Below are 21,782 nucleotides of genomic sequence, written 5' to 3'. Positions count from 1 at the left end.
CAACAAATTATAATAGTGCAATGATCTCAATTGTCAGCATGCTCTGGAGAAACTATATCAGATTTGCAATTGAAGCAGTCCACATTTTTGTATAAACAACAATAAAAGAAGGGAATGAATTATGTGCACATTCATTGTGGAACATGCCCTGAAGATGGGATGCTTAGTATAAAATTGCTTATCTGTCAAATATGAACAAGAATTATAGCTTGAGTACCACTTAATGTGTTTGGATAATTCAGTAGGCTTTTGTCATCTAAAGCCTTCTTTGCAGGTTTACTTTTTAACAGGGTCAGATCTGGTTTGTGACTCATCTGGTCTTGAGTCACATATTCATTCCAGCATTAAATGCCTTCAAAAACATAACAAGCCTTGGGTGTTGAAGCATAACCTTTCATCTTTAATATTAATCATGTACAGTTAGCGAACAGGCAATGAAACAAAGAAAACAAAAAACTAAAAGTATCATTGTAAAAATGCTTTTTAAAAAGAAATCCTCTTAATCGTTCATGGTAACCAGTGGTTTGGAAATTAAGTTGCGTAAGAACATTGGAGCAAGAATGTCCGAGGTATAACCAAACATAGTCCTAATGACCTAGTTATGAGCCCAGCATTCCTCCTCACAAAACAGAGACCCTTAGCGTAAAAGGGGGTCATTGGCATAGACTTGTTTTTTGTGTGTTCATTTGAGTGTCTTTTGGCTTCCCTGACAAAGTTCAGGGTTGAATTCTGACAAATCAAAGCGAAAAAAACAACAACCAACCAGCTAACCATAAAAATAATACTTATATTAACAATGTGCAGCAGTGTAACACTATATATATGCCCACAACTGAACTGCACAACAAAGAGAAGATTGTGAATATATGTCGGTTTTCCAATGCATAGCTGGTGGCCTGACTACATTTACCAACAACATAAACCGGTTCTTAAAGTTGCTAGATTTCACCCATACGTACTGACCATAATCACTATTATCATTATTCTATACCTTTTGGAACAGGAATGTCAAAGTCTCAGTGGATTCACTTGTCAATGAAAGCATGAATGAGCACTGACATATCTCAGAATGGGGAAGGGGGCTTTTTGAGAGGACTGAATGTGACAATATCCATCACTTCAATTACAATAAAACGCTGCTGTAACCAGTTATCGGACACCAATGCAGCTTTCACATAACTATTGGAAACATTTTGGAAAAAAAAAAAAAAAAGATGTAATGTTACCAACAAGTGACTCAGTTATACAGATTAAATTCTCCATGTTCTTTATCGTAAAAATAACAGCGTAATATTAACCTCAAAAACAGGGTTTCCTTAAAAGCATACAAACAGACAATGAGTCAGCATACAGGTAGAAACATACACACACACACACACACACACACACACACACACACACACACACACACACACACACACACACACACACACACACACACACACACACACACACACACACACACACTCCCTCATTTTATCTAGCTAGTTAGCACATTAATTTACACCAACCTGAATCAAATTAACTCAGTGGCATACATGTAACCCTCAAATCACACTATTCTTACAGTGTGCATTTACCGTGCACAGGTACCACAGGATGTCTGCAAGGAATGTCTGGAGTACACATGCATTGTGGTTTATTCCTGTGCACTCCAAACAATTTGGAGATGGTTCCTCATGTGTGTATTATGACAACAATGAGAGAAGACTACATAGGATAGGATAGGTATAGCTGTCTGTGGATTTACAGAACATCTAACATGACACATCACTAGCATATGTAAAATATGACCATGCATGGACCCTGCCATGTGTTGCTCCACAGCTCAGAGGAAGTCACCGTTCCTCATTGTCAAATAGTAACTCAGCATTGCAAAATCATGCAATCAAAGCGAAACCAAATAAAATCTGATGGTGTGTCTGGCCGACTGCTCGCCATATACTGGAAAATAATACACATTGAGATGTGGGAGAAATGTTTTGCATACGAGAAGCAAACCGCTGCACCAGATGTGCTTCAGGTAAAAACGACAATGCAAAATGTATTATCAGATTGCGCTGCAGCAATGCATCAGACTTTATGTTTTCACATGTTCCCGTGAGTGTTTTAAGGGTCAGAGATAAAGGGGGTGTGGGCTGGGGGGGTTCTTAGGAGGAAGCAGGGAAGATTAGCTAGAGGGAAACAGAATAACTCTTCATCTCTTAGAAGATTTTGCCCTTCTTCTTGTTCTTTTCCATTGTCCTGAAAAAAAAAAGAACAAATTAAATTTAGCCTCAAGAGTACATAAAGTTCACCCTAATGGTCCCAGGTTCAGCAAATAAAAGCGTTTCTGTAGCTTGGGTTGAGTGAATAAACATAAAAAAATAATACAGGGGAACCACGCCTTCCCACTTGGGAAATGCTTGTGAAACGCCTTGATAAGAATGAGGTTGGCATTCTGTATGTCAACCTCATTTTCATACCATCATCATCGCAACTTTCGAACCAACCACTGAAAGCCAGTGTACAACGCAGCCAGTCATGCATGACAGCTACTCACTTGGAGGCATCCAGCTTCTGCTGCTCCAGGATTCTCTGCTGGGCCTCCCAGTTGACCTTCTCGTCCTCAAACACGCGTCTCTTCTCATCCAGCTCCTTGTACTGGGCATCCAGGTTCTTCTTCATCTGTTCGTGACGCCTCTCCAGCTAACATAGGCAGGAGGAGGGATGTGGAAAGCAATGCTTGCATTAAAATTGGATACACACTAATAAAGGTGAAACCTCCCGTAGTCTCTTCCACCCCTCTGGGCAGATTTTATATTCTCTCACTCTCTCTTAAACACAAGGCACTACAGGTACACACACACACACACACACACCTCGGCCTCAGAGTCCTTCAGTTTCTGCTTCTTCTCCTTGACTTTCATGTCAAACACTTGCTCCATCTCCGTCTCCATCTTTTTCATCTTCATGACGTGTTCCCGCCGCTCCTCCTCCATCTGAGCGAGGGGGCTCCTGCGGACGGACACACACACACACACACACACACACACACACACACACACACACACACACACACACACACACACACACACACACACACACACACACACACACACACACACACACACACACACACACACACACACGTTAAAAGGTCAGTGAAATAAGCCAATGAGAGTGGCGGTGGGGTTCTGAACCATCAGCTAAAAGAAGGATCCGATGGGTGATGGGTAACGGCGGCGGAGGCCTACTTGGTGAGTGTGCCCCTGGCCTTGGAGGCGTCCACCCCGTTGCAGGTGACCGCTGCTAGCTTCTTGCTGCGGTAGTTCTCGTAGTGGACGTTGTTGGTGACGTCCTTCAAGTCCTGCATATGTGTCCTGCGGGGGGCACAGCGTGAGCAGCAGGGGAGGGAGGAGAAAGGCCGAGGCAGAGCAGGATAGAGGAGAAAGGAACGGAAAGGAGAGGTAAAAAGGAGTGCCGGGACCGTGGGAGGAAGAGGGCAGAGATGGACGGAGGGGTGAACGGACAGGGTACGATGTGGAGAGAAGGTGAGAAGAAGAATAGGGGATGAGAGTAGAGCGAAACAAAACAACATCAGTCAGTGAACAGGTCCCTTTGCCCTTCAGTTGATCAACGGTCGAGAAACGTTGAAAACGACAATGCCACGAAAATACAACAATTGATGTCAACCGAATGGTACTGGGAAGCTTACCTGATGAGCATGTTTCGCAGCACGGTGAAGTCGCAGTGTTCGCCGTTCTCCACTGCAAGTGTGAAAAAAAAAGAATTATAAAAAAAATATATATATACTTATGTTGCAATAGTAGGACTTAAAATTATCGTGTGTAACTTATCATTAAGGAGTTATTAAGATGTCATTAGAAATGCAATGACGGTGGAGTGATATTATTCGTGGTGCTACATGTAACTCAGTGATAAGCACGATGACGCTGCATGCTCTATCAGGTCCTAAGTAATAGGAAGTACAGCAACAAAGCAGATGTAGATTAGTGCCAGGTATGTGTGGGGAATTCTTGATTGACCGCTGTGCAATCTGCTTGTTGAATGTTAAGAGAACGGCCCAGTGCAGATGCAGGTGTGTATATAATGTTTACTTTAGGTGGTTGCGCGCCATAGAAAAGTGTGCAATGTGAACATAACAACACATGTTAATTATTGCCGTTTCATTTCTAAAGGAATGATTCAGAAGACCCCATTCTAGGCTCACTTTGGTAACATAAAAACAAGCACAATAGAATGTCTGGCATTTGTTTACTATTGTGACAACCCTTTAAACAGGAGTGACACCCAATTCATTGCACTAAAAATAGAAGGAAACAGTATTGAGGAAATGCAGATCATACAATCGTAAAGTTAAACCCATTGCAAACATCGCTCTGTTAAGACAGGAAGGTTTTTTTGGTTTGTGTTAGTTTATGATTCGATTTCAGCACTGCAAATTCTTGAAAAGGATTGCAAATAAACCGGTGGCCGAGGATATATGAATTGCCAAAAAGGAAGGAGGAGCCTCTCTTATCTAAAATAATTGAATGCCGCTCCTTTTATAACTAAATTCCCCAGTGGCGGCAAATGGAAGGCCAGGACAGGCCAATAAGGAGGACACCTTACCATTGATGAAGCTTAAAGCGTCCTTGGCCTCCCAAGCCAGCCACTGACCTCCACTCTCTTCTAGCTGAGGGACGTCTGACGAAGGGGACGGGTACGGTTTCTCAGTTACTGTCACACCCAGTGGAGGGGCCAAAATCTGGGCCCTGGGGCAATACCGCTACTAGTATGGCCCAGAGTTGGCCCAACTCAACACCGTGACCTGCATGTGTTTAAGACTGACTGGCTTAGGAGGAGAACACAAGGTACTAGGTAGGGGTGGGGATCTGTTCTATAAACTACCGGAAAGGCGGGGGCGGAGGGGGCAGTAGGGGTTGGGGGACCATACCATCGGGGCTGTAACCAATTCGTTTCTGTTGTGGAAAGGCACAAGATACCTCACCCATGTAGAAAGAGGCATTTCCTTTCAATCCAGTGCAAATTTAAAGGACTGGTTCGTGCCTATTTTGGACCTATTCTAGGGGCCTATTCTAAGACCTGATTTCTAGAGTAAAGACACCATTGTTTTGCAAACATATTCAGTATTGGTAGTGGTTTTTAGCCATCTTGCTGGGCTACGCTGGGAGTACACGGGGCAAAGTGGCACAAAAGTTATGTTACATTTGAAATTGGTAAGGTTCTGCACTCAAACTACTGGCGTGGTGACAACCTGACCTCATGTTGTATCTTACTACTTATGAGAATAATTGACGCAGACTCCCTGTGATAAGACGGATACTGGTTTGAGAAGTCCAGCTGTGACAATAAACTGAAACCTAATTTGCACTCGTTGCACAACGCTTGGGCATTGTCGCTTGGGCAAACAGGTCCTTTAATTCTTTGAAAGTGAGAGTGTAGTCTGGATCATGTTGGAGTTTTTGCAGAGTAGGAATTCCTTTTTTAGAACAATCCAAGCCATGTCAGCATGGCTCAGTTTCCAAATGAGCCAAACGGGCACCTACAGACCCTTGCATCCAGAAACCTGATTGATCTAAACTAATTTGAATTTAAAGAAAGTGAGAGATTTAAGCTTGCCTTGAATCTGAAGGCAATTACACCTGGCACTGTAGCCAAAGTCATGCAGATCTGTTATATATTTTTGCAATCACTGTCCCAGTTTAGCTGACCAGATGGTCGTATGCAAAGTATAAAGCATATGTGGATGTTCCAAAACAACATTTTGTAACATCGTAAAATTATTCTTAATGTTAACAAAACGATACTGGCCAAGTGGAGTCCAAAGTAATTTAAGGATGAGTGCAAGTCAAGTCAGAAGTCTATTAATGTACAACTTAGTAGAGACTGGAGTGCCCATCTTTGGTATCATATCCTGAACTTCCCGTTTTGAAAAGCTCTTATTGCATCCTCTCTTCCATTATTGCCCAGCTAGAATGCTCCAAGAATAACCCAACTAACTCAATACTGAATATACTTGCCACATTATGGTGTCTTCACTCCTAATGTTGAACCAATCCTTTAAATTAACTGCATATAAATCACCACACATGGACCTCAACAGAGCAAGGCCTGTAAGAGCAGCTTCAGGTTTAAGAACCCTTATCCTGAAATCAAACAGCAGTTTCAAATAAATACATAAGCGCGTGTGTGTGTGTGTGTGTGTGTGTGTGTGTGTGTGTGTGTGTGTGTGTGTGTGTGTGTGTGTGTGTGTGTGTGTGTGTGTGTGTGTGTGTGGTCTGAATATGGGTCTCTGCAGCCAGGGATGCCAAGCAAAATGCTACCCTTAAGGATATATAAAGCAGGGAAAATGCACACCTGTCTGAGAACAAACACTGTTCTATAGCCGTGATAAGCCACTCATGAACCTATAAGCGAATGACAAGTTAGAAGAGTGGATCCCCATCCTTGGTCCGTGGCCCAGGCTCGTCAAACATGAGACTGCCCAACTATTCAAAACAGCAGAGTTCATTTTGTTTCACTATAGATTGGCGATTCAATTTGTTAAATAATATTATTAGACCTAATCCAAACCAACACTGCAGAGCTATTTCATTAGCCTTGACCAGTCTATTCAACTCCTGGCAGTGCTGATTTTAAGCCATGTCATCAAAAAGTAAGTATCTCCCCCAAAATCAAATTGGATTTTGCGAAGACGAAACATGCAATTTGCGAAGAAATGAAAGAAAAAAAAGTCATAGACTATTTTAATTAAACGGATCTATTCCATACAGAAGTGAAACAAAGTGAAGAGAGCTGGTCACAGTAGCTGGCTGGCCAGGATAGCCCAGTGCCAAAGCAAGGAAGGGACCCACCACGTTAGCGATATGATTTATATTGCAGCGGTAGCCATCAGCTAACCACACCAGTCTCTAACCATCCTCTCTCCATGACCAGCATCAGGCCTGGGAGTTTAACAGTAAAACCTGAAACCACCCTTAAAGTGAGTCTTGGGCTTCAGGTGAAAAGAACTGGGACTTGTTGCCACCGTGTGAACAAGTGAATCAGCGGCTTACACATTATTATTATTCACTTTTATTTGTATAGCCCTTAATCACCGGTAGAGTCTCAAAGGGTTTAACAGGCCAAATATGTATGACACACCCCTGACCCTAGCCCCCAAGAGGGCAAGAAAAATCTCCCTTAATTATCAAGGAAGAATTCTTGAGGAGGAAGGCAGCGTGGGGGATCCCTCCTTCCAGGGATGGTCAGGAGTGCAATGGTGTCATAATTGTTTTATTATATAATTATCAAACCCCAAGTCTGATCAGAGCATTGTTTTGCTGTCGGCCCTAATGATAAGACAGCACAACAACAGAAAAGGTAAGGGGAAGAGGGGAGATGAAGAAATAGATGGAAGACGAGGATTGCCATGAGGGATGAAGGTGGGGCATCAAGAAGTGGTTTCAAAAAAGAGAAAGATGGTTTTGTTTACCAAAAATGCCCTCTGTCAGTCATGGAAAAGAATAGACAAAAACATACAATAAAAAATAAAAAAGAAAGAGAAATAAAAGATAAAAGAATGAAAAAATGAAATACTGCTAAATTGTATACCACAGAAAAATCATTTTGCACTTATAATCCATCAATGAGGAACACAAACACAAACATCATTTACTAAGGATAATGACCAGGTGAAGGGGACACATTTCAGTTCATTCCATCTTCTTTGGGTAGGTTGGTGCCTGCTTAGGTGTCAGAACAACATTTGCCAGAATGCAATACACACATCTTGCCTTTTTTAATCTTTTGCTTTGAGAACATGGTGGAATAGGGCAAGTGTGCTCTATTTGGAAAGAACATGGTCGAGCAGAGTGCACTGGGGGTAATGGAGACTTTCTGCTTGTTTGGAGAATGTTACTAAGTACTACACACATATCTATCCTATTTCATGGTCAATGTCGGCCCCTGGTGCTTGTTAAGTGAAGTGTATAGTGAGGCTGGGCTATGCCTACCTTCTGCCACGCCCCATGGATACTGCCGACCTCTGACCTTTCGGCCGTTGACCTCGATCACCACGTTGCTGCCAACCACCGCCAATGGCATCTTTTCCTGGATTATAGAAATATTGATTAATTAAAAATGCACAGATCACCTACAAAACCATTTTGCAATAATGTCAAAACACAAGTGCATCCAAACGACTCTTTACATCTTCACGTATAACATAACACTGTATAATGTAATATACATGTAATCAACTGCCTGACAACAACTGCATGACAACTCCTAGCCTCAGGCCTTAGTGGGACTCCATGTCCCATGGAGGATAATTAGCCGAGTTAGTCATTCAACTGGGACTCTAAATGCATGTAGTATTGACAGGGTTTTCGATACGGACTGGCTCGGCTGTTGGGACGAGGTTGTTACAGGCTACCAATATCGACCTGACCCACAATTAGTCACTTCTCCATCGTCACTCTTCCATTTCTCTCCCTGCTTTCATTCTCCTAGCCACACCAGCCTTCTTTTGTTATTTATGTTTATTGAGAAAGAACGATACATGCATATTATTGCAATGTTGTAATCAACAGAAGGTGCGTTGTTTCGCTCTCTGAGGATTCTAACTGAAGTCCTATAGTACAAGTAGAACAATACCTTAATCCTGCGGATGAGTTTGCTGTCCTCGTCGTCCTCCGTGTCCGGGAACTCGTAGATCTTTATCTTATGCTCTTGGATCTCCTTCATGATCTAAGGGATGGAAGGGGCCTCGTTTGAAACAGAAACACACATTGGCCTGAGCTAAGGCTAGCTAACAGACAGCGTCAAACTATTATCCTTCATCGTCATTTGGTGTTATATATTTATTCAACTTATCATTGATCCACTTTAGCATGTGGAACACTTAATGGGGTTTGAAAAAGATTGTGTCAAACTCCAGGCAATAGATAATAGAATAACCGTTAATATGAATCATTTTCTCATCATACATTTATTTGTGGGAAGCATTCTAAGAAGATATATCATAAGAAAGAACGTCTGGGGTCAATAGTAAAGATGTGCATCATTTAGCTAGCCAACAGAATCATCATATATGCTCATTACCATGCACAGGTAACATGGCAGTTTTGTAGAGTGAGAGATTACAACATTACAGGAGATGAACACACACACACACACACACCTGCTTTTTGAACAGCTGGCACTCTTCAGGCGTCAGCGTGTCGGCCTTGGCGATGAGAGGGATGACGTTGACCTTGTCATGGAGTCTCTTCATGAACTCAATGTCCAGTGGCTTCAGACTGGGGGAAACACACACCGAATGAACCATACCGTCAGTACATGGGACATTTCCTGACTAGGACCCCTGAACGGCTCTCTCTTCATGACTGTTGTTTTCAGCCTTTTCCCCCACTTCCTAGCAGCCGTGTGTCTGCATCCAACACAGTGCTTGACGTCATCTCTCCTCAGAATCCTATAATGTACATCTCCGTATTCATTAATCATATGCCTATCTTCATATTCAGTAATGCCATTATATATAATACATATCGTATTTGCAGTTCTAATGGGATGGGTAGACACTAGAGACGCATACAACTCAGCCTGTAGCCAGTTTCAAAGTCAGCAGCACTCTATAATAGAAGATTATTTTAAGGGTGTGCGGTTCCCAGCAGGACACTTTATACTTGTGCAGTAAGTAAGGAGGTCAGGGAGAACTGGAACACAGAGCAGGGCTTTACACCATATCACCATATGTAATATTTATATTTCATGAATGGGCGTGCATCAGTGAAATATTATCAATGTTCTTGTAGCTTTTGTTTTCCTTGTAACTTTTTGAAATAGACACATTTGATAGGATGAAGACTACTCTGATTAGAGCCACATCAAACTGTCTAGTAAGACGACACGCCGTTTCAAACTTCACGTGACACATGGCCTTCTTTCAGCCGGAGCCAGTGGAAAAGGCCTAGCACAGACCAAGCGGGGGGTGGATTAGCACTTAAAACAAATACAACCCAAAAGGAAACACCGTCTCGACAGCCTAACCAGGACCTTATGGGGGAGCCTTTGAACTCGGACCTCATAGCATTAACATCTGGGACGGGTGCCATTCACACACTCGCCAGGAGAGGGCCCTCAGACCAGCAAAAAACACTATGTGACCACTACACTAGCAAGGGGACAATAGGAACTACGAACGCAACATGACTCAGTGTGACAGATTTGGTCTCCATCTGTAGCTCTTCCCCAAGATCATTATGTCATAGGGAGACTCTTATGGGGGATTGTGTTTCAGTAGTGGTCCTCTCTCGTTCACCATCTCCATGTCTCCCTCTCTCTGCCATTTGAGCGAGCAGTGGACAATGGGCACAGTCCTTTGTTTGTGGGCTTCAGAGACAGTACTACTCGTGACACTGAGATGGGCTGGTGTGTAACTGGAGATATGGGGGAGGATGCGGTTAGTCTCAAACCAAAACAATATTTAATTTGATGTTAAATATTTGAATAGGCTATGAATATGTTTGCGTGCATATTGATGCAGGGCTTAAGATGGTACATGTGCTATGCATACCACATAGCCTACACAAGTGTGTGTGTGTGTGTGTGTGTGTGTGTGTGTGTGTGTGTGTGTGTGTGTGTGTGTGTGTGTGTGTGTGTGTGTGAGAGTGAGTGAGTGAGTGAGTGAGTGAGTGAGTGAGTGAGTGAGTGAGTGAGTGAGTGAGTGAGTGAGTGAGTGAGTGAGTGAGTGGAGGTAGGGTAAAGAGTGTGAGGGGAGTTGTGGGGGAGTAAAAAGGAGCATAACTTATGTCAGGAATTCTAAATGACATACAAACAACATGCCAGCCCATACCAGCAACACAACAGCTGTTCTCCCTGGTCAAGGAGGGGTTATGTAAGGTGAAGTAAGAGGGAAGAATGTGTGTGTATTTAATGTGCACAGTTGCTTCAGTCTTAAGAAAACATTGAGGATGATCTGGACATGTGCAATACGTATACAGCATTTTTATGAGCGTGTCTGGGACGTCTCCCAAGCTGGATAACAAAGAGCCAGGGTGTCTGTAAGCTTGCGCAGTAGTGAATGAGGACTGGGAGAAGCAGGAGGAGACGTTTGAACGGTCACACAGCAAATTACAGCTGGTGAACTGGTGCTTCTCAAAAGGCCAGGGTCAACTGCATTTGGAAAGAGAATGTCGCTCCGTGTCCAACGTGTCTGCTCAGGTAAGCTGTCAATTATCCAAACCCATTTGGCTTTTACTCGCTTCCCGTTTTCTCACGTGTTTCTTCTGTCTGGATTTTCAGATGTAGCCAAAACACAGTTCAGGCATGACAGTAAATGTTAAAACGCCTCTGCAAAAACCATTCAGACAGCGATGTGTACTGAGGGAGGTATGCAGTAGATGTATCGGTGTTAGTGACACGCCATCATAACCACACTCTACATGTCGGCAAATATTAAATAGGAAGTAATTTCCTAAATCACATGGTTATTTGTCACACCATCGTGACTGGGGTTTCGAAAAAAGCCATTGCACAATAAGTGAGATGTTGTTGGAAACATATCAGCCACGACAGATATCTCCACGTTTGAATATTGAGTGAATAATTGCACAGGGCTGCCAGAAGCAAGTGGCTGTACCAAGTAGAGGCTGTATTCATTTGTGGGTGGGTTCCCTGCTGCTCCATTTCGGATTATGTCGATGGTGGGATGGTGCTGAGGAGAAGTCGATACTGAGCATGAGCAAGACTGTGGGCGTTATGTAACCTTTGTGGGTCACCTACTCTCGCTGGCTACCTGCTCATCTATGGCGTATGCACACAAACATGCGCACACGCACACACGGACATGGATGAGCAATACAAATGCTTTGATGTGTAATCATGTGTTCTGCAAATAGATGATGAACAACATAAGGAACCACCCTAGGCCTATGTTAAAATGCTGCTTCACTACTGAACAATATTTGATTCATCTTGGAGAAGGGAGCCCACTTGGCAGATCATAAGAATATCTCCAAAAAATATATATGACAGAGTGAAGTCCTTAAAGTGCAAACATAGTGGTGCCTAATTATGTTGCACAATTTAGGACCTAAAGTCTATTTTGGATGGGTAAATGTGTATAGGTCGTCTGTCACGACACGGCCATGTGCTTTGGGATGCATTGTACTTCGCCTATTGGGTCCTACATGCTATCCCAGGTTTGGAAGAATGAATACAGCGGGTCTTTAACAAGGTCTCTCTTGGTAGCTCAGTGTTTGGCTTGGTAACACGAGGCCCAGCACTACCTCCTAACAGGCAGAGTCCAGTATCATTTGTGAGCATCCTCCATGTGCACACGTTCCTTCGCTGAGGCTCACACCCAGGCCCACACTAGTGTTGGGCTCCTGTATCTCCGGTTGCACGACATTTGTTATTTATATTGCATGATGCCTGCAGGCTATGTGCTGCAGTTACGAAAGCGGAATAGCGGAATACCGTTATCCGATTGCTTTTCACCTCGGGAAAAAACCCACTAAATATTTCAATCAAACTCCTATTTTTAAGGCCAGAAATGTAACTTCAAAATAAATCGTACCCCTAACCCTTTAATGTACTGGGGCAGATAAACCTTTAAGGGTTTGTGTTCTTTGTGGTTCTAACATGAGGAGCACTGTACAGGAGTACATAGATATGTTACAGGTGGGGGAGAGCATGAGAAGCCCTTCTGTCAGAGAAAGTTGAAACAGTCACAAGCCTTCGTGCCACTGGTGTGACACACATATGTACCAATAGGATCTCTGCTCAGGCCCATTATCATTTTTTACTGTTACAAATAACTCTACACTGAATCAGGCTTTACACACTAAGCCTGATTCAAGACGCTGTGGACCAATTCCCATTGGCCATCATCAAGACACATCAAGATCATCAAGGCTTATAATCTCTAAACAGATAACCCATTCACATCATCTATTTGTACACTACTTTCTCCATTAACATGTATATGATGGCCTTAATGCCGAGTGAAGCACCAGGAGCTACATCGGGAGTTCCCTCTCTGCTCTCTACCTATAAAAACAACTGTAGCATTTCTTTGCGTGTGCCCTAAGCAACATTCCTATGCCTGTGCGTGTCCTCGGCTCCGTCCAGACGTTACTTACCCGTGTCCGGAGGGGGCGATGAAGTAGAGGCAGCAGTGCACCCGGTTGTCGGGCATCAGTCTGCGGTTCACCCTGGACTCTGCGTTGAGGAAGTCCTCGCACTTGCTGTCGATGTAGTTGATGACCGGCTGCCAGCTGGACGATGGAAGAGAAAACCAAGAATATTATGGATGGCAAGAATCAGAAGGGAGGGGAAAACTGATGATTATTGATGACAAAGACGGTAAATCATTATAAAAAGACCACAAAAAAAGGATAGTTATCCATTCATCCTTCTATCCATCATCTCACCAATTGCTGTTGTCCACAGCATCTCCGAACCCTGGTGTGTCAACAATAGTGAGTGTGAGCTGGACTCCGCCTTCCTTTATCAGCACTTTGGATTGTTCCACCTGTGAAAAAACAAACACACACACACACACACACACACACACACACACACACAATTACCATGCATGGTACTCAGACCTCCCACTTAGAGCTGGAGAAATATCAACAGGTTCTGAGAGTGTGTCCAAAAACACAGCAAGCATTGTTAGTGTTGGTGAGAGGCTTTCACAGAATGCTGATGCGTGGGAGGTGCTGTGCAGCAGGCAGCACGTGTCCTGAAAAAATGTATCTGCCTCTCTTCATCTCTTTATCCATCCAGATTCCACGACATTTATGTAGAAATATGAATGCATGAATGGACACCCATTCTATTAAACGGCTCTAGCGCCATTACATCACTGGGAAGATTCAAAACATGAACATTTGTATAGCTTCGTATCTGCTTTAAACTTCTTGGAATGATGATGTGAAGCTGTGTTCATATATACTTGAATAAAGCCAAGATCATTCCCAATAAAGGTAGTCATACTTTAGTTTGTGGAAACAAGTGGAAGCAAATACAACAGACAAAAACAACAAATTGGCCACAATGCATCAGGCTTTGTCGACAACACACAATCACACACTGACTCCTGCTCGTCCCGAGTCACAGAGAGTTGTCATTTCCTGAAGCCAGCCCTGCTGCCATTTCCCGTCGCTGTTTTCCCCTGCATACTTTCACAGGACCGGCTTGTTTTTCTAGGTTCACCCCCTTTCACTCAAACTCCAGGCCTCTTGGTCTAAAAAAAAAAAACCCAGACATTTTTTAACTTCCATAGAACCTTAAGTAGTCCATTTATCACTTTTTTTCATAGCGAAGACAGTATATTCAGCACCGCAGACAGGCAAGATACTCTGAGATGTGTGCTTGTGTGCGTGCGTGTGCGTGTGTGTGTGTGTGTGTGTGTGTGTGTGCATTGTCAACATGTAAATTGGAATGCTGAAAAACGACAATACATCTGCCGTTTAAAAAGGCGTTCCGAGAAAAGAAACCGATAGAGTGAAAACCTCAAAAATGTCTTGAGCCTCCACACACCATCATTTAAACGAAATCCAAGCTGTGGAGAATGTTGCAGCGCGACCAAGCAGAATAGATCGTTCTGGAATATAAATACTCTGACCTCACGTCTTTCCTCACACTCAGCCCCTGCCTACAGGGAAGTGCAGTCAGTGCACAATCTCCTTGACACAAGTGATAATAACTGAGAATTCCACATGTACGTACACGCGTGATTAACAGCCTTCTATCCGTTACACTCACACCAAAAGACAAATAAACAGATACACAATTAAGCGCCACAGTGCTCATTATTGTGCAGAATCATGCATTTTGAACAACGCTATTACCGACACTGAACTGTTGTCTTTTATTAGTCCATCACGCCTTACCCCTGTCAGGGGGAAACTGTAAAAATGACAAGGAGACTTGTGAGGAAATCGGGTTGAGGCAATGTGCGTAGATGTCTAGTGTCCATCTGTAAAAAAGAGGCCACTGTGTTGCTTTCTTCAAATATGTGGAAAGCTTGAGCGGGACTGTGTGCATGCACAGATCCACAAAGCGCTTTTCTTTTGTCAGGAAAAAGATTCCTTGATTTGGGGATTCTTGAGTTTGAGTGCATGTAGGAATAGTGTTACGTTTCATGAGAACATTCTTGCTCTTCTACTGACCCCCCCAGGCCCCAAGGGGCCCCGATGGCACCCCCAGCCCTTTCCCAGCCCCCTCTTTCTCTCCGCTCAATATAGCCCCCACCTCCACATAACATGGATAATATGAATATAAAACACAGATTTTTCCACTATCCTATATCATGTACTCACATCCTCTCCCTTTTTTCCACACTTTTTCCTCACACCTTGCAGCTGCTGCCCCTCTCCTCTTTACCAGAGCCATCTCCAAAACATTTGTGACTGGCCAACATAAAATGGAAAACAAACAGGAACAAAGCCCCAGACAAGATTGTCTCAAGAGAACACACTGGATCACATCCTGAATCCCAATCATCTCTTTAACCTTGAACACAATCTAATGCTCCCTGCTCCCCCACCTGCAACCTACAGCTAGACACCTAGTTACCTCCCCACCCTCTGTCTCCTCTATCCCTCCCTGCCTGTAACACCAAAAAACACTTTCCTCTCCAGCTCAGTCATTCCACTCACTCTCTCCCTTGCTGCCTTCTCCTCCTTCAACCCCGGCTCCACCTCCTCCCCCTGCTGCTGCTCTTCCAGATGTGACCCCCCCCCCCCCCCCCACCCCCAGACTCTTCAGAGGGTCATGACCATAAAAGGATTAAATAGCTCGGCCACAGGGCCCGAGAACGATGGTGATAGACGGTAGAAGAGAGGCAGTGAGTGGAACCCCCCAAATCTACCAGAAACACCATCATGTGCACCAGTGTTTATTTGCATAGTTATGGGTCAGCACCAAATGGCACCATCTAACGCTGACAAAATAGTATGTAATATATGCAACCCAGGTGGCTGGAAGAAGAAATATGCTCACGTAGAAGAGAGAGCCATGTTTTCAATATATCAAGCAACAGCGTTGTGTAGAATGGCTGGAATGGATGTGGTTCCAAGAAACACTGTGCACCCTGAGTAAAACTGCAGAGAATTTATAACTTCTTTTGTGAGAAGGGTCTGGACTGAGAATAGAGGCTTCTCACGGTGTCGATTTAGTGGCATCTATATAAATATATTTAATAAGCGTATAATCCCATGGAAATAAGAATCGTGTTTTGATTACCTTGGAATGAGCCCTTTATATCTACATAGGGAAGTTGTCCTCTTCCATGGAGCACACCCTGTTTCACCGCCATCTTTCTACAGTAGCCCAGAACGTTCAAATGGTTTTAGAAGGCATGTAACGTAGCCAACATTGGCCATAAAACGCTCCCACAATGCTGCACTTGTAAGCTATTACTTATAGTTTTAGAGCCTAAATAACTAAATGCATTTCATTAATCTATCAAGGAACTTCATTACTTGAGCCTTGGCTACTTGATAGTTAAATACGATGCCATCATTTTGGAAGTACCCACTGGCACCTTACAGGCCACTGCAGCTTCTCCTATGTTGTAGGAAAGGGAGTGCTGAGGGGAGGTGAGGGTATTCACTTGGTTGTAATCTGCAACCTCATCACTAGATAGCCACTTAATCCTACATACTACACCTTTAGCGTCATTGAATAAGGCAGTTGAAAATGAGAATTTTAAATGGAAAAATAATATTCCTGTAACTTGGTGAGACATCCAAGTCTCAAACAGAGGAATGAAGAATAATGCATTCATTCTTAAACAATTACTATGGTTTCACCCCACTCCCTGTCACTGACCCCCACTGTTAGTTGATCAGACAGTAAATATGTTTTGTCTTCATCCTGTTGGTATCCCGATTCCTGACAAACATTTGCCAAACATCAGGTCCCACTGTTCTTAAGGAGTTGATTAAACAGTTAAGATGGTCTCACCTCCATCCTGTCCATCCCCCTCCTTGCCAGACCTCTTTCTCTCACTGTACTTGAGGAGTTGGCCAGGAAGCATTTTGGGGATTGGGATTAGCAATAAATGGCCTTCTTTGACATATCAGTGAAACAACAGATCCCCCACAGATCAACTGGTTTGTGTGCCAATCTCAACCAGGTATCATGCCTGCCAACTGTCCAACATAGACAGGGTGATTGGTCGACCAAATCGTCGTTCTGTGGGACGGGGTGGGGGGGGCCGACGACAATAACAAATAAACAGTACTTGCAAGGTATTTCTGGACAACGGCAGAAGTGTGTTTAGTGAAGAAAATGTTGCGCAAAAGTTTGCCGTCCTTCTTGGCATCCTATGTTGTTGCTCTTAGTTTGTTGTGTTGCGTTCTTCTTTTTCATTGGTTTCATTAGCAGGCTACACTGTGTCGGGCTGCTATGAGGTCACAATTCTTAGGTAGCTGCCGCGGCTATCGCCACCTTGCTTAAACTCCGCCCTACCATAAGAGTACTGTTGGCGGTGGAAACGCAAGCCGTAACTGAGCTGCTCCTAACGGCACCTTCACTACTGGGCCAAGGCGTGCTGGGCCTAAGCGCACCCGCCGGTGGAAACGCGCCATAAGGGGCTGCACCTTTTTGTATAAGTCACTTAGAGAACAGGTCATGAGTGGAAGGTATCCGATTGCCCCGCCCTTGTCATGTGTTGTGCTATACTGTTGTTTGTGATGAATTAAATGAACTTTGTAATTAAAACCTTGCAAGGATTTAGGCCAAAAACAACACAGAAATAGTACCGTCTCCAACTTTGATCCACAACAAGCAGCACCAGGCCTCGCGGTGAAGCGGGGCAAAAACTATTTGAGTTAAAAAACTCGGTTCCATTACATCATCTTTCCTACTGCCGTCATAGTCCTTAACACTTGAGGAAGACCACCATGTTTTTTTCCCTACTTTACCGTTGTGTATATACCCGTGTGTCGCCCAGGACGACCTTGGTTGTGTGGTAATAAAGTCTCTTGTATAAACACATTTTTATAACTACTACCACAAGCATTTCAACTTTTTCCTGTAACCTACCTCTGCCCTCATTAGTCTAAGCTATAATAACGCTTGATTGTTGAAAGCAGTTTGATTAATATTTCATTATGACATTGCCTCGTTTGTCGCTAATCTTCAATGTTCCCTTCATGGGGCTGCAGCCAGGGGCTTTGAGCGGGACAGGCTACAAAGGACCAACATTGTGTCAGTTTGGGAAGTTGTGTTCATGTGGGGAAGAGGGCTTGCTGGCCTCTCACCTGCACAGTCTTCTTGATGCGCTGGGAGGGCCCGGGGTAGTCCTTGGAGTACAGGTCGGTCAGGAAGAGAGAGTTTATGAGCGTAGATTTACCCAATCCGGACTCGCCTGGGAACAAAGCAGAGATCGCAAAGATAAGTGCGTGCACACACACAAATAATCACATCAATAGAAGAGTGTGCACAAGTGCAATTAAATATTGCTTGACTGTCAGAACTAAACATGGTCAGAATTTGTTCATACTTTGAACCACATTGGCAAGAAGACAAGAACACCACTACAAGAGTCTGACACATTTATCTAACATTCATAACGCACACTCACAAAGACTCACACAGGGCCTAGAGGGACAGGGTTAGAGCAGAGGAACTAAAGTAGATTCATTGTATGTGGGGGTAAAGGTCAGGAGTTAGTCCGCCAGCAAGAAAAGCTCTCAGATGGAGTGCATAACACATTTCCTCTGCGCTTTCCTTTCTCTGTCCCCCTCTCATCCCCTCCTGCCTTCCTCTTTGTACACTGCCTTTTACTATTGTTGAAAGAATGTCCCCAGTTAGTTTATAATGTCTCTCTCTCTCTCCCTCTCTCTCTCTATATACCCACAAGTGGGTCTCCATATTCACGCTTGGGGTAAGATCATTTGGAATCCAAGTGCACAACAGCAGCATGACATATGCACAACATTGCCTCGACCAAAACTGCAGTCAAAAATACCAAGTGTACATTCATGTGTTCGGTGGTTAGGGATAGCTTAACTTGCTTATAATCCTTCGCCCTTTCAAAAGAAAAGGTCAACCGATGACAGGAAAACACTATTCTAGCATGTCTAGAACCCTAAACTGAGCGAAGGTCTACACAAACTGCATCAATGTCAGTTTGGAGGACCAAGGTTATTGTGGGTTGATTATAACATCAAACTTTTCTGACAAATGATGATATAAAACTTTTTCAACGGTTCAACCACACTGTGCGGAGAGAATAAAATGTTCTCTGTATGATTAAATGCAAAACAGATGCAGCACATGCATTAGAAAAGAGTCATTTCAGGGAATGGACATCAAACTGTTTTCTGGAGGAGCTTACAAAAAGATGGATTCCTACTACAGCCTTGCCAAGCTGCAAGATATTTGTGCGCAATGTTAAAATGTGAGGCTTGGAGTCCCTCCAAGTCAAAATGGGGTCATACTTTATTCCAGTGTCTTGCGGATTGATTAGGGATTTTCTGCAAAATTCCAAAGCAGTGTTTTGGTAAGGTCGGGTTCCTTACTGATGTAGCTTCTTCTCCGAGCTCTGCATGATTGAAAGCTCTTCTTCAATAAGAAAACCTTGTGTCCCAAAATTAAAGAATCCAATTAATTTGAGATGGTTAATAATAACAGACGTATAGCTACTTAGTCATAGCACAATACTTTTGGACTGTCATCTGTTATTTAAGTGGGGGGGATTCATCACCGTAATGCACATCGACATGTGGCAATGTTCCATGAACCCACAATCCCTACTGTGGAGTCCAGTCCCTTCCAGTCTTCACCACCACTGGTGTCTACTGAAGTGCAGATGTAGTAGTAGTTTGAATTAGACAGAGTGCTTTCGCCTACCGTATCAACAGCTCCCTTGGCCATTACCTCATAGGGGCATGATGACTGGTCGAATGTTTGGAGTGCAAACACAGACGGAATCGGTCACACAGACACACACCTAAATGATGAGGTACCAAATACCAACTCGGCTTAACCTTTGACTGCCCCCCGGTTCTGCAAGAAAGGGGAGGTTATGTCAACATCACAGTGAGGTGTGAGTGTACGGATAACATTTAGCTTCGGTGGCGGTACCATTTCTTTGCCCTGTGTGAAAGTGGAGATATGCCAAGAGGCCGTTGCTCCTGAACACACTTGGGTCATTCCTCTCCTGTTAGCTTTTGCCTTAAATGTGTCAGTTAGAGGGATGGCGTGACTGCAGCTAAACCAGCAGCAGAGAAGGGTTAGGGTTAGTGGCCAGAATTGCAGAGGACTGTTAGATCAGATTAACTTTTTTAATTAGACACTTCTAATTAAAAACATTAATCTGATCCAACAGTCCTCTTTCTGTCCAATAACACTTTATTGGACAGATATTTACTAATATAATTGTTGCATTTAACAACAATTACAATAAAATCTCTTAAAATGTTGACTCATTTGTTTCCAAATGAAAGACGGGATATTATGAAGTGCACACATGTGAATACGCTAAATGGTTATATAATCCCTGCGAACCACCTACAGTCATTGGCAACCTCTACATCTATGCTAACAAATTATAAATAGAGCCTCTCTCTTCATCCCTCACTCTAGCTCCCCTGAGGCACTGCCATCTCAATTAGCCTCCCCTCTGCTCAGCGGAATAATGGTATCTGTGTGGGGACATCTGTGAACAAATCTGTGGCAACATTAAAATGTCCAATTTTGTAGACATTTTCACTTAGCTACCATTTTGTGTAGGATTGCGGTATAAAGTGACATGGGACCACAGCTCAGGATTTGAACTCAAAGTCTGCCGTTTTAGCAGCATTTGCACATGCCTACTCCTCAACCAGGGAGCCCAAAGATTCACAGTGTTCCATCTTCTACTCTCCGATGCCAAACCCCTCTCTCCCTTAAACTCTCGTTAGTCATTTCAGCTCTACAAATAAGGCCGTGACCGTCGTTGGAGGATGGTCTTTAGGCTTCGCAGCAGTGAGGCAGTAGTCCAGTAAGGATGGCCTTCCTTTGCACACAAACGCCAAAGGATGAGTTGTGGGGGTTAACTAACCACCACTGGTTCTGGCATCGACTCTCGGTTGGAACAGAGTGAGCTCACATCTCTAATCACAGTGCACACGCTGTATCCAGAAAGAAAGCTTCAGAATCTTAATCAGCTTTTTTTTTTACTTGAACCCACTAATAAATTATATTAATCATCAACTGATGAAAGATTTAAATAATAAACAACAGTATAAATATATTAATTGCCTCAGTATAAGAGGGACAAACGGGGGGTAAATAAACAAATGGTCTGAGTGGGTCCCCCATGAGATTCCTAGCATTCCCTCCCCGATCTTCCTGTTTAGCTCTAATGTTCAGATTGAGTGCTCAGGCTGCAGCTGCCCCCTCCCCAGCATCCTGGTGGGGCCATCGCACACAACACACACACTGCTGCAAATGTGTGAGCATTTGGTTACAGACCATATTGTTGTGACCATCCTGCCTGACCAAAATCGTCTGCAACTAGGGAGAGCAAAGGTCATGGCCTCGACACAGATAAGGATCTGCAGACCAACTCACAAATGGCACACACTCTCAAATGCACGAGTCAGAATGCAATGTAGATCACTGGCCAGTCTGATTGGCTGACATCACCCAGAGAGAGATGGTGTGCATAAGCCAGAAGCAGAATCAGAACTTCTATAAAAAGCCTTTCAAGGCCAGTGACGTGGACAGAGATGTCTGCAGTTGATTTGAACAGACCCCCAACCCCCTGCCACCCTTTGCCCCTGCTG

General features: G+C 43.7%; 1 protein-coding gene across 2 annotated transcripts in view; it reads right to left on the bottom strand.

Annotated features, from left to right (window-relative positions):
• Positions 1 to 372: 372 nt before the first annotated feature.
• The window catches only part of LOC311357574 (septin-7), a 28,172-nt gene continuing 6,762 nt past the window's right edge, over positions 373 to 21,782 (bottom strand). For both annotated transcript variants that reach the window (XM_084477554.1, XM_084477555.1), the window contains exons 3-13: positions 18,270 to 18,376; positions 13,425 to 13,525; positions 13,134 to 13,268; positions 9,170 to 9,287; positions 8,644 to 8,736; positions 8,001 to 8,097; positions 3,698 to 3,749; positions 3,237 to 3,362; positions 2,862 to 2,997; positions 2,543 to 2,688; positions 373 to 2,244 (exon numbers count right to left, since the gene is read on the bottom strand). In XM_084477554.1, coding sequence (XP_084333680.1) covers positions 2,205 to 2,244; positions 2,543 to 2,688; positions 2,862 to 2,997; positions 3,237 to 3,362; positions 3,698 to 3,749; positions 8,001 to 8,097; positions 8,644 to 8,736; positions 9,170 to 9,287; positions 13,134 to 13,268; positions 13,425 to 13,525; positions 18,270 to 18,376 — 1,151 coding nt within the window. In that variant the 3' untranslated portion in view covers positions 373 to 2,204. The remainder of the gene's footprint in view (positions 2,245 to 2,542; positions 2,689 to 2,861; positions 2,998 to 3,236; positions 3,363 to 3,697; positions 3,750 to 8,000; positions 8,098 to 8,643; positions 8,737 to 9,169; positions 9,288 to 13,133; positions 13,269 to 13,424; positions 13,526 to 18,269; positions 18,377 to 21,782) is intronic.

Source organism: Micromesistius poutassou, assembly GCF_964030765.1.
Source record: "Micromesistius poutassou genome assembly, chromosome: 13".
Taxonomy (NCBI): domain Eukaryota; kingdom Metazoa; phylum Chordata; class Actinopteri; order Gadiformes; family Gadidae; genus Micromesistius; species Micromesistius poutassou.
Note: the sequence above shows the minus strand (reverse complement) of the source record. Positions and strands in the feature narration are given on the sequence as shown.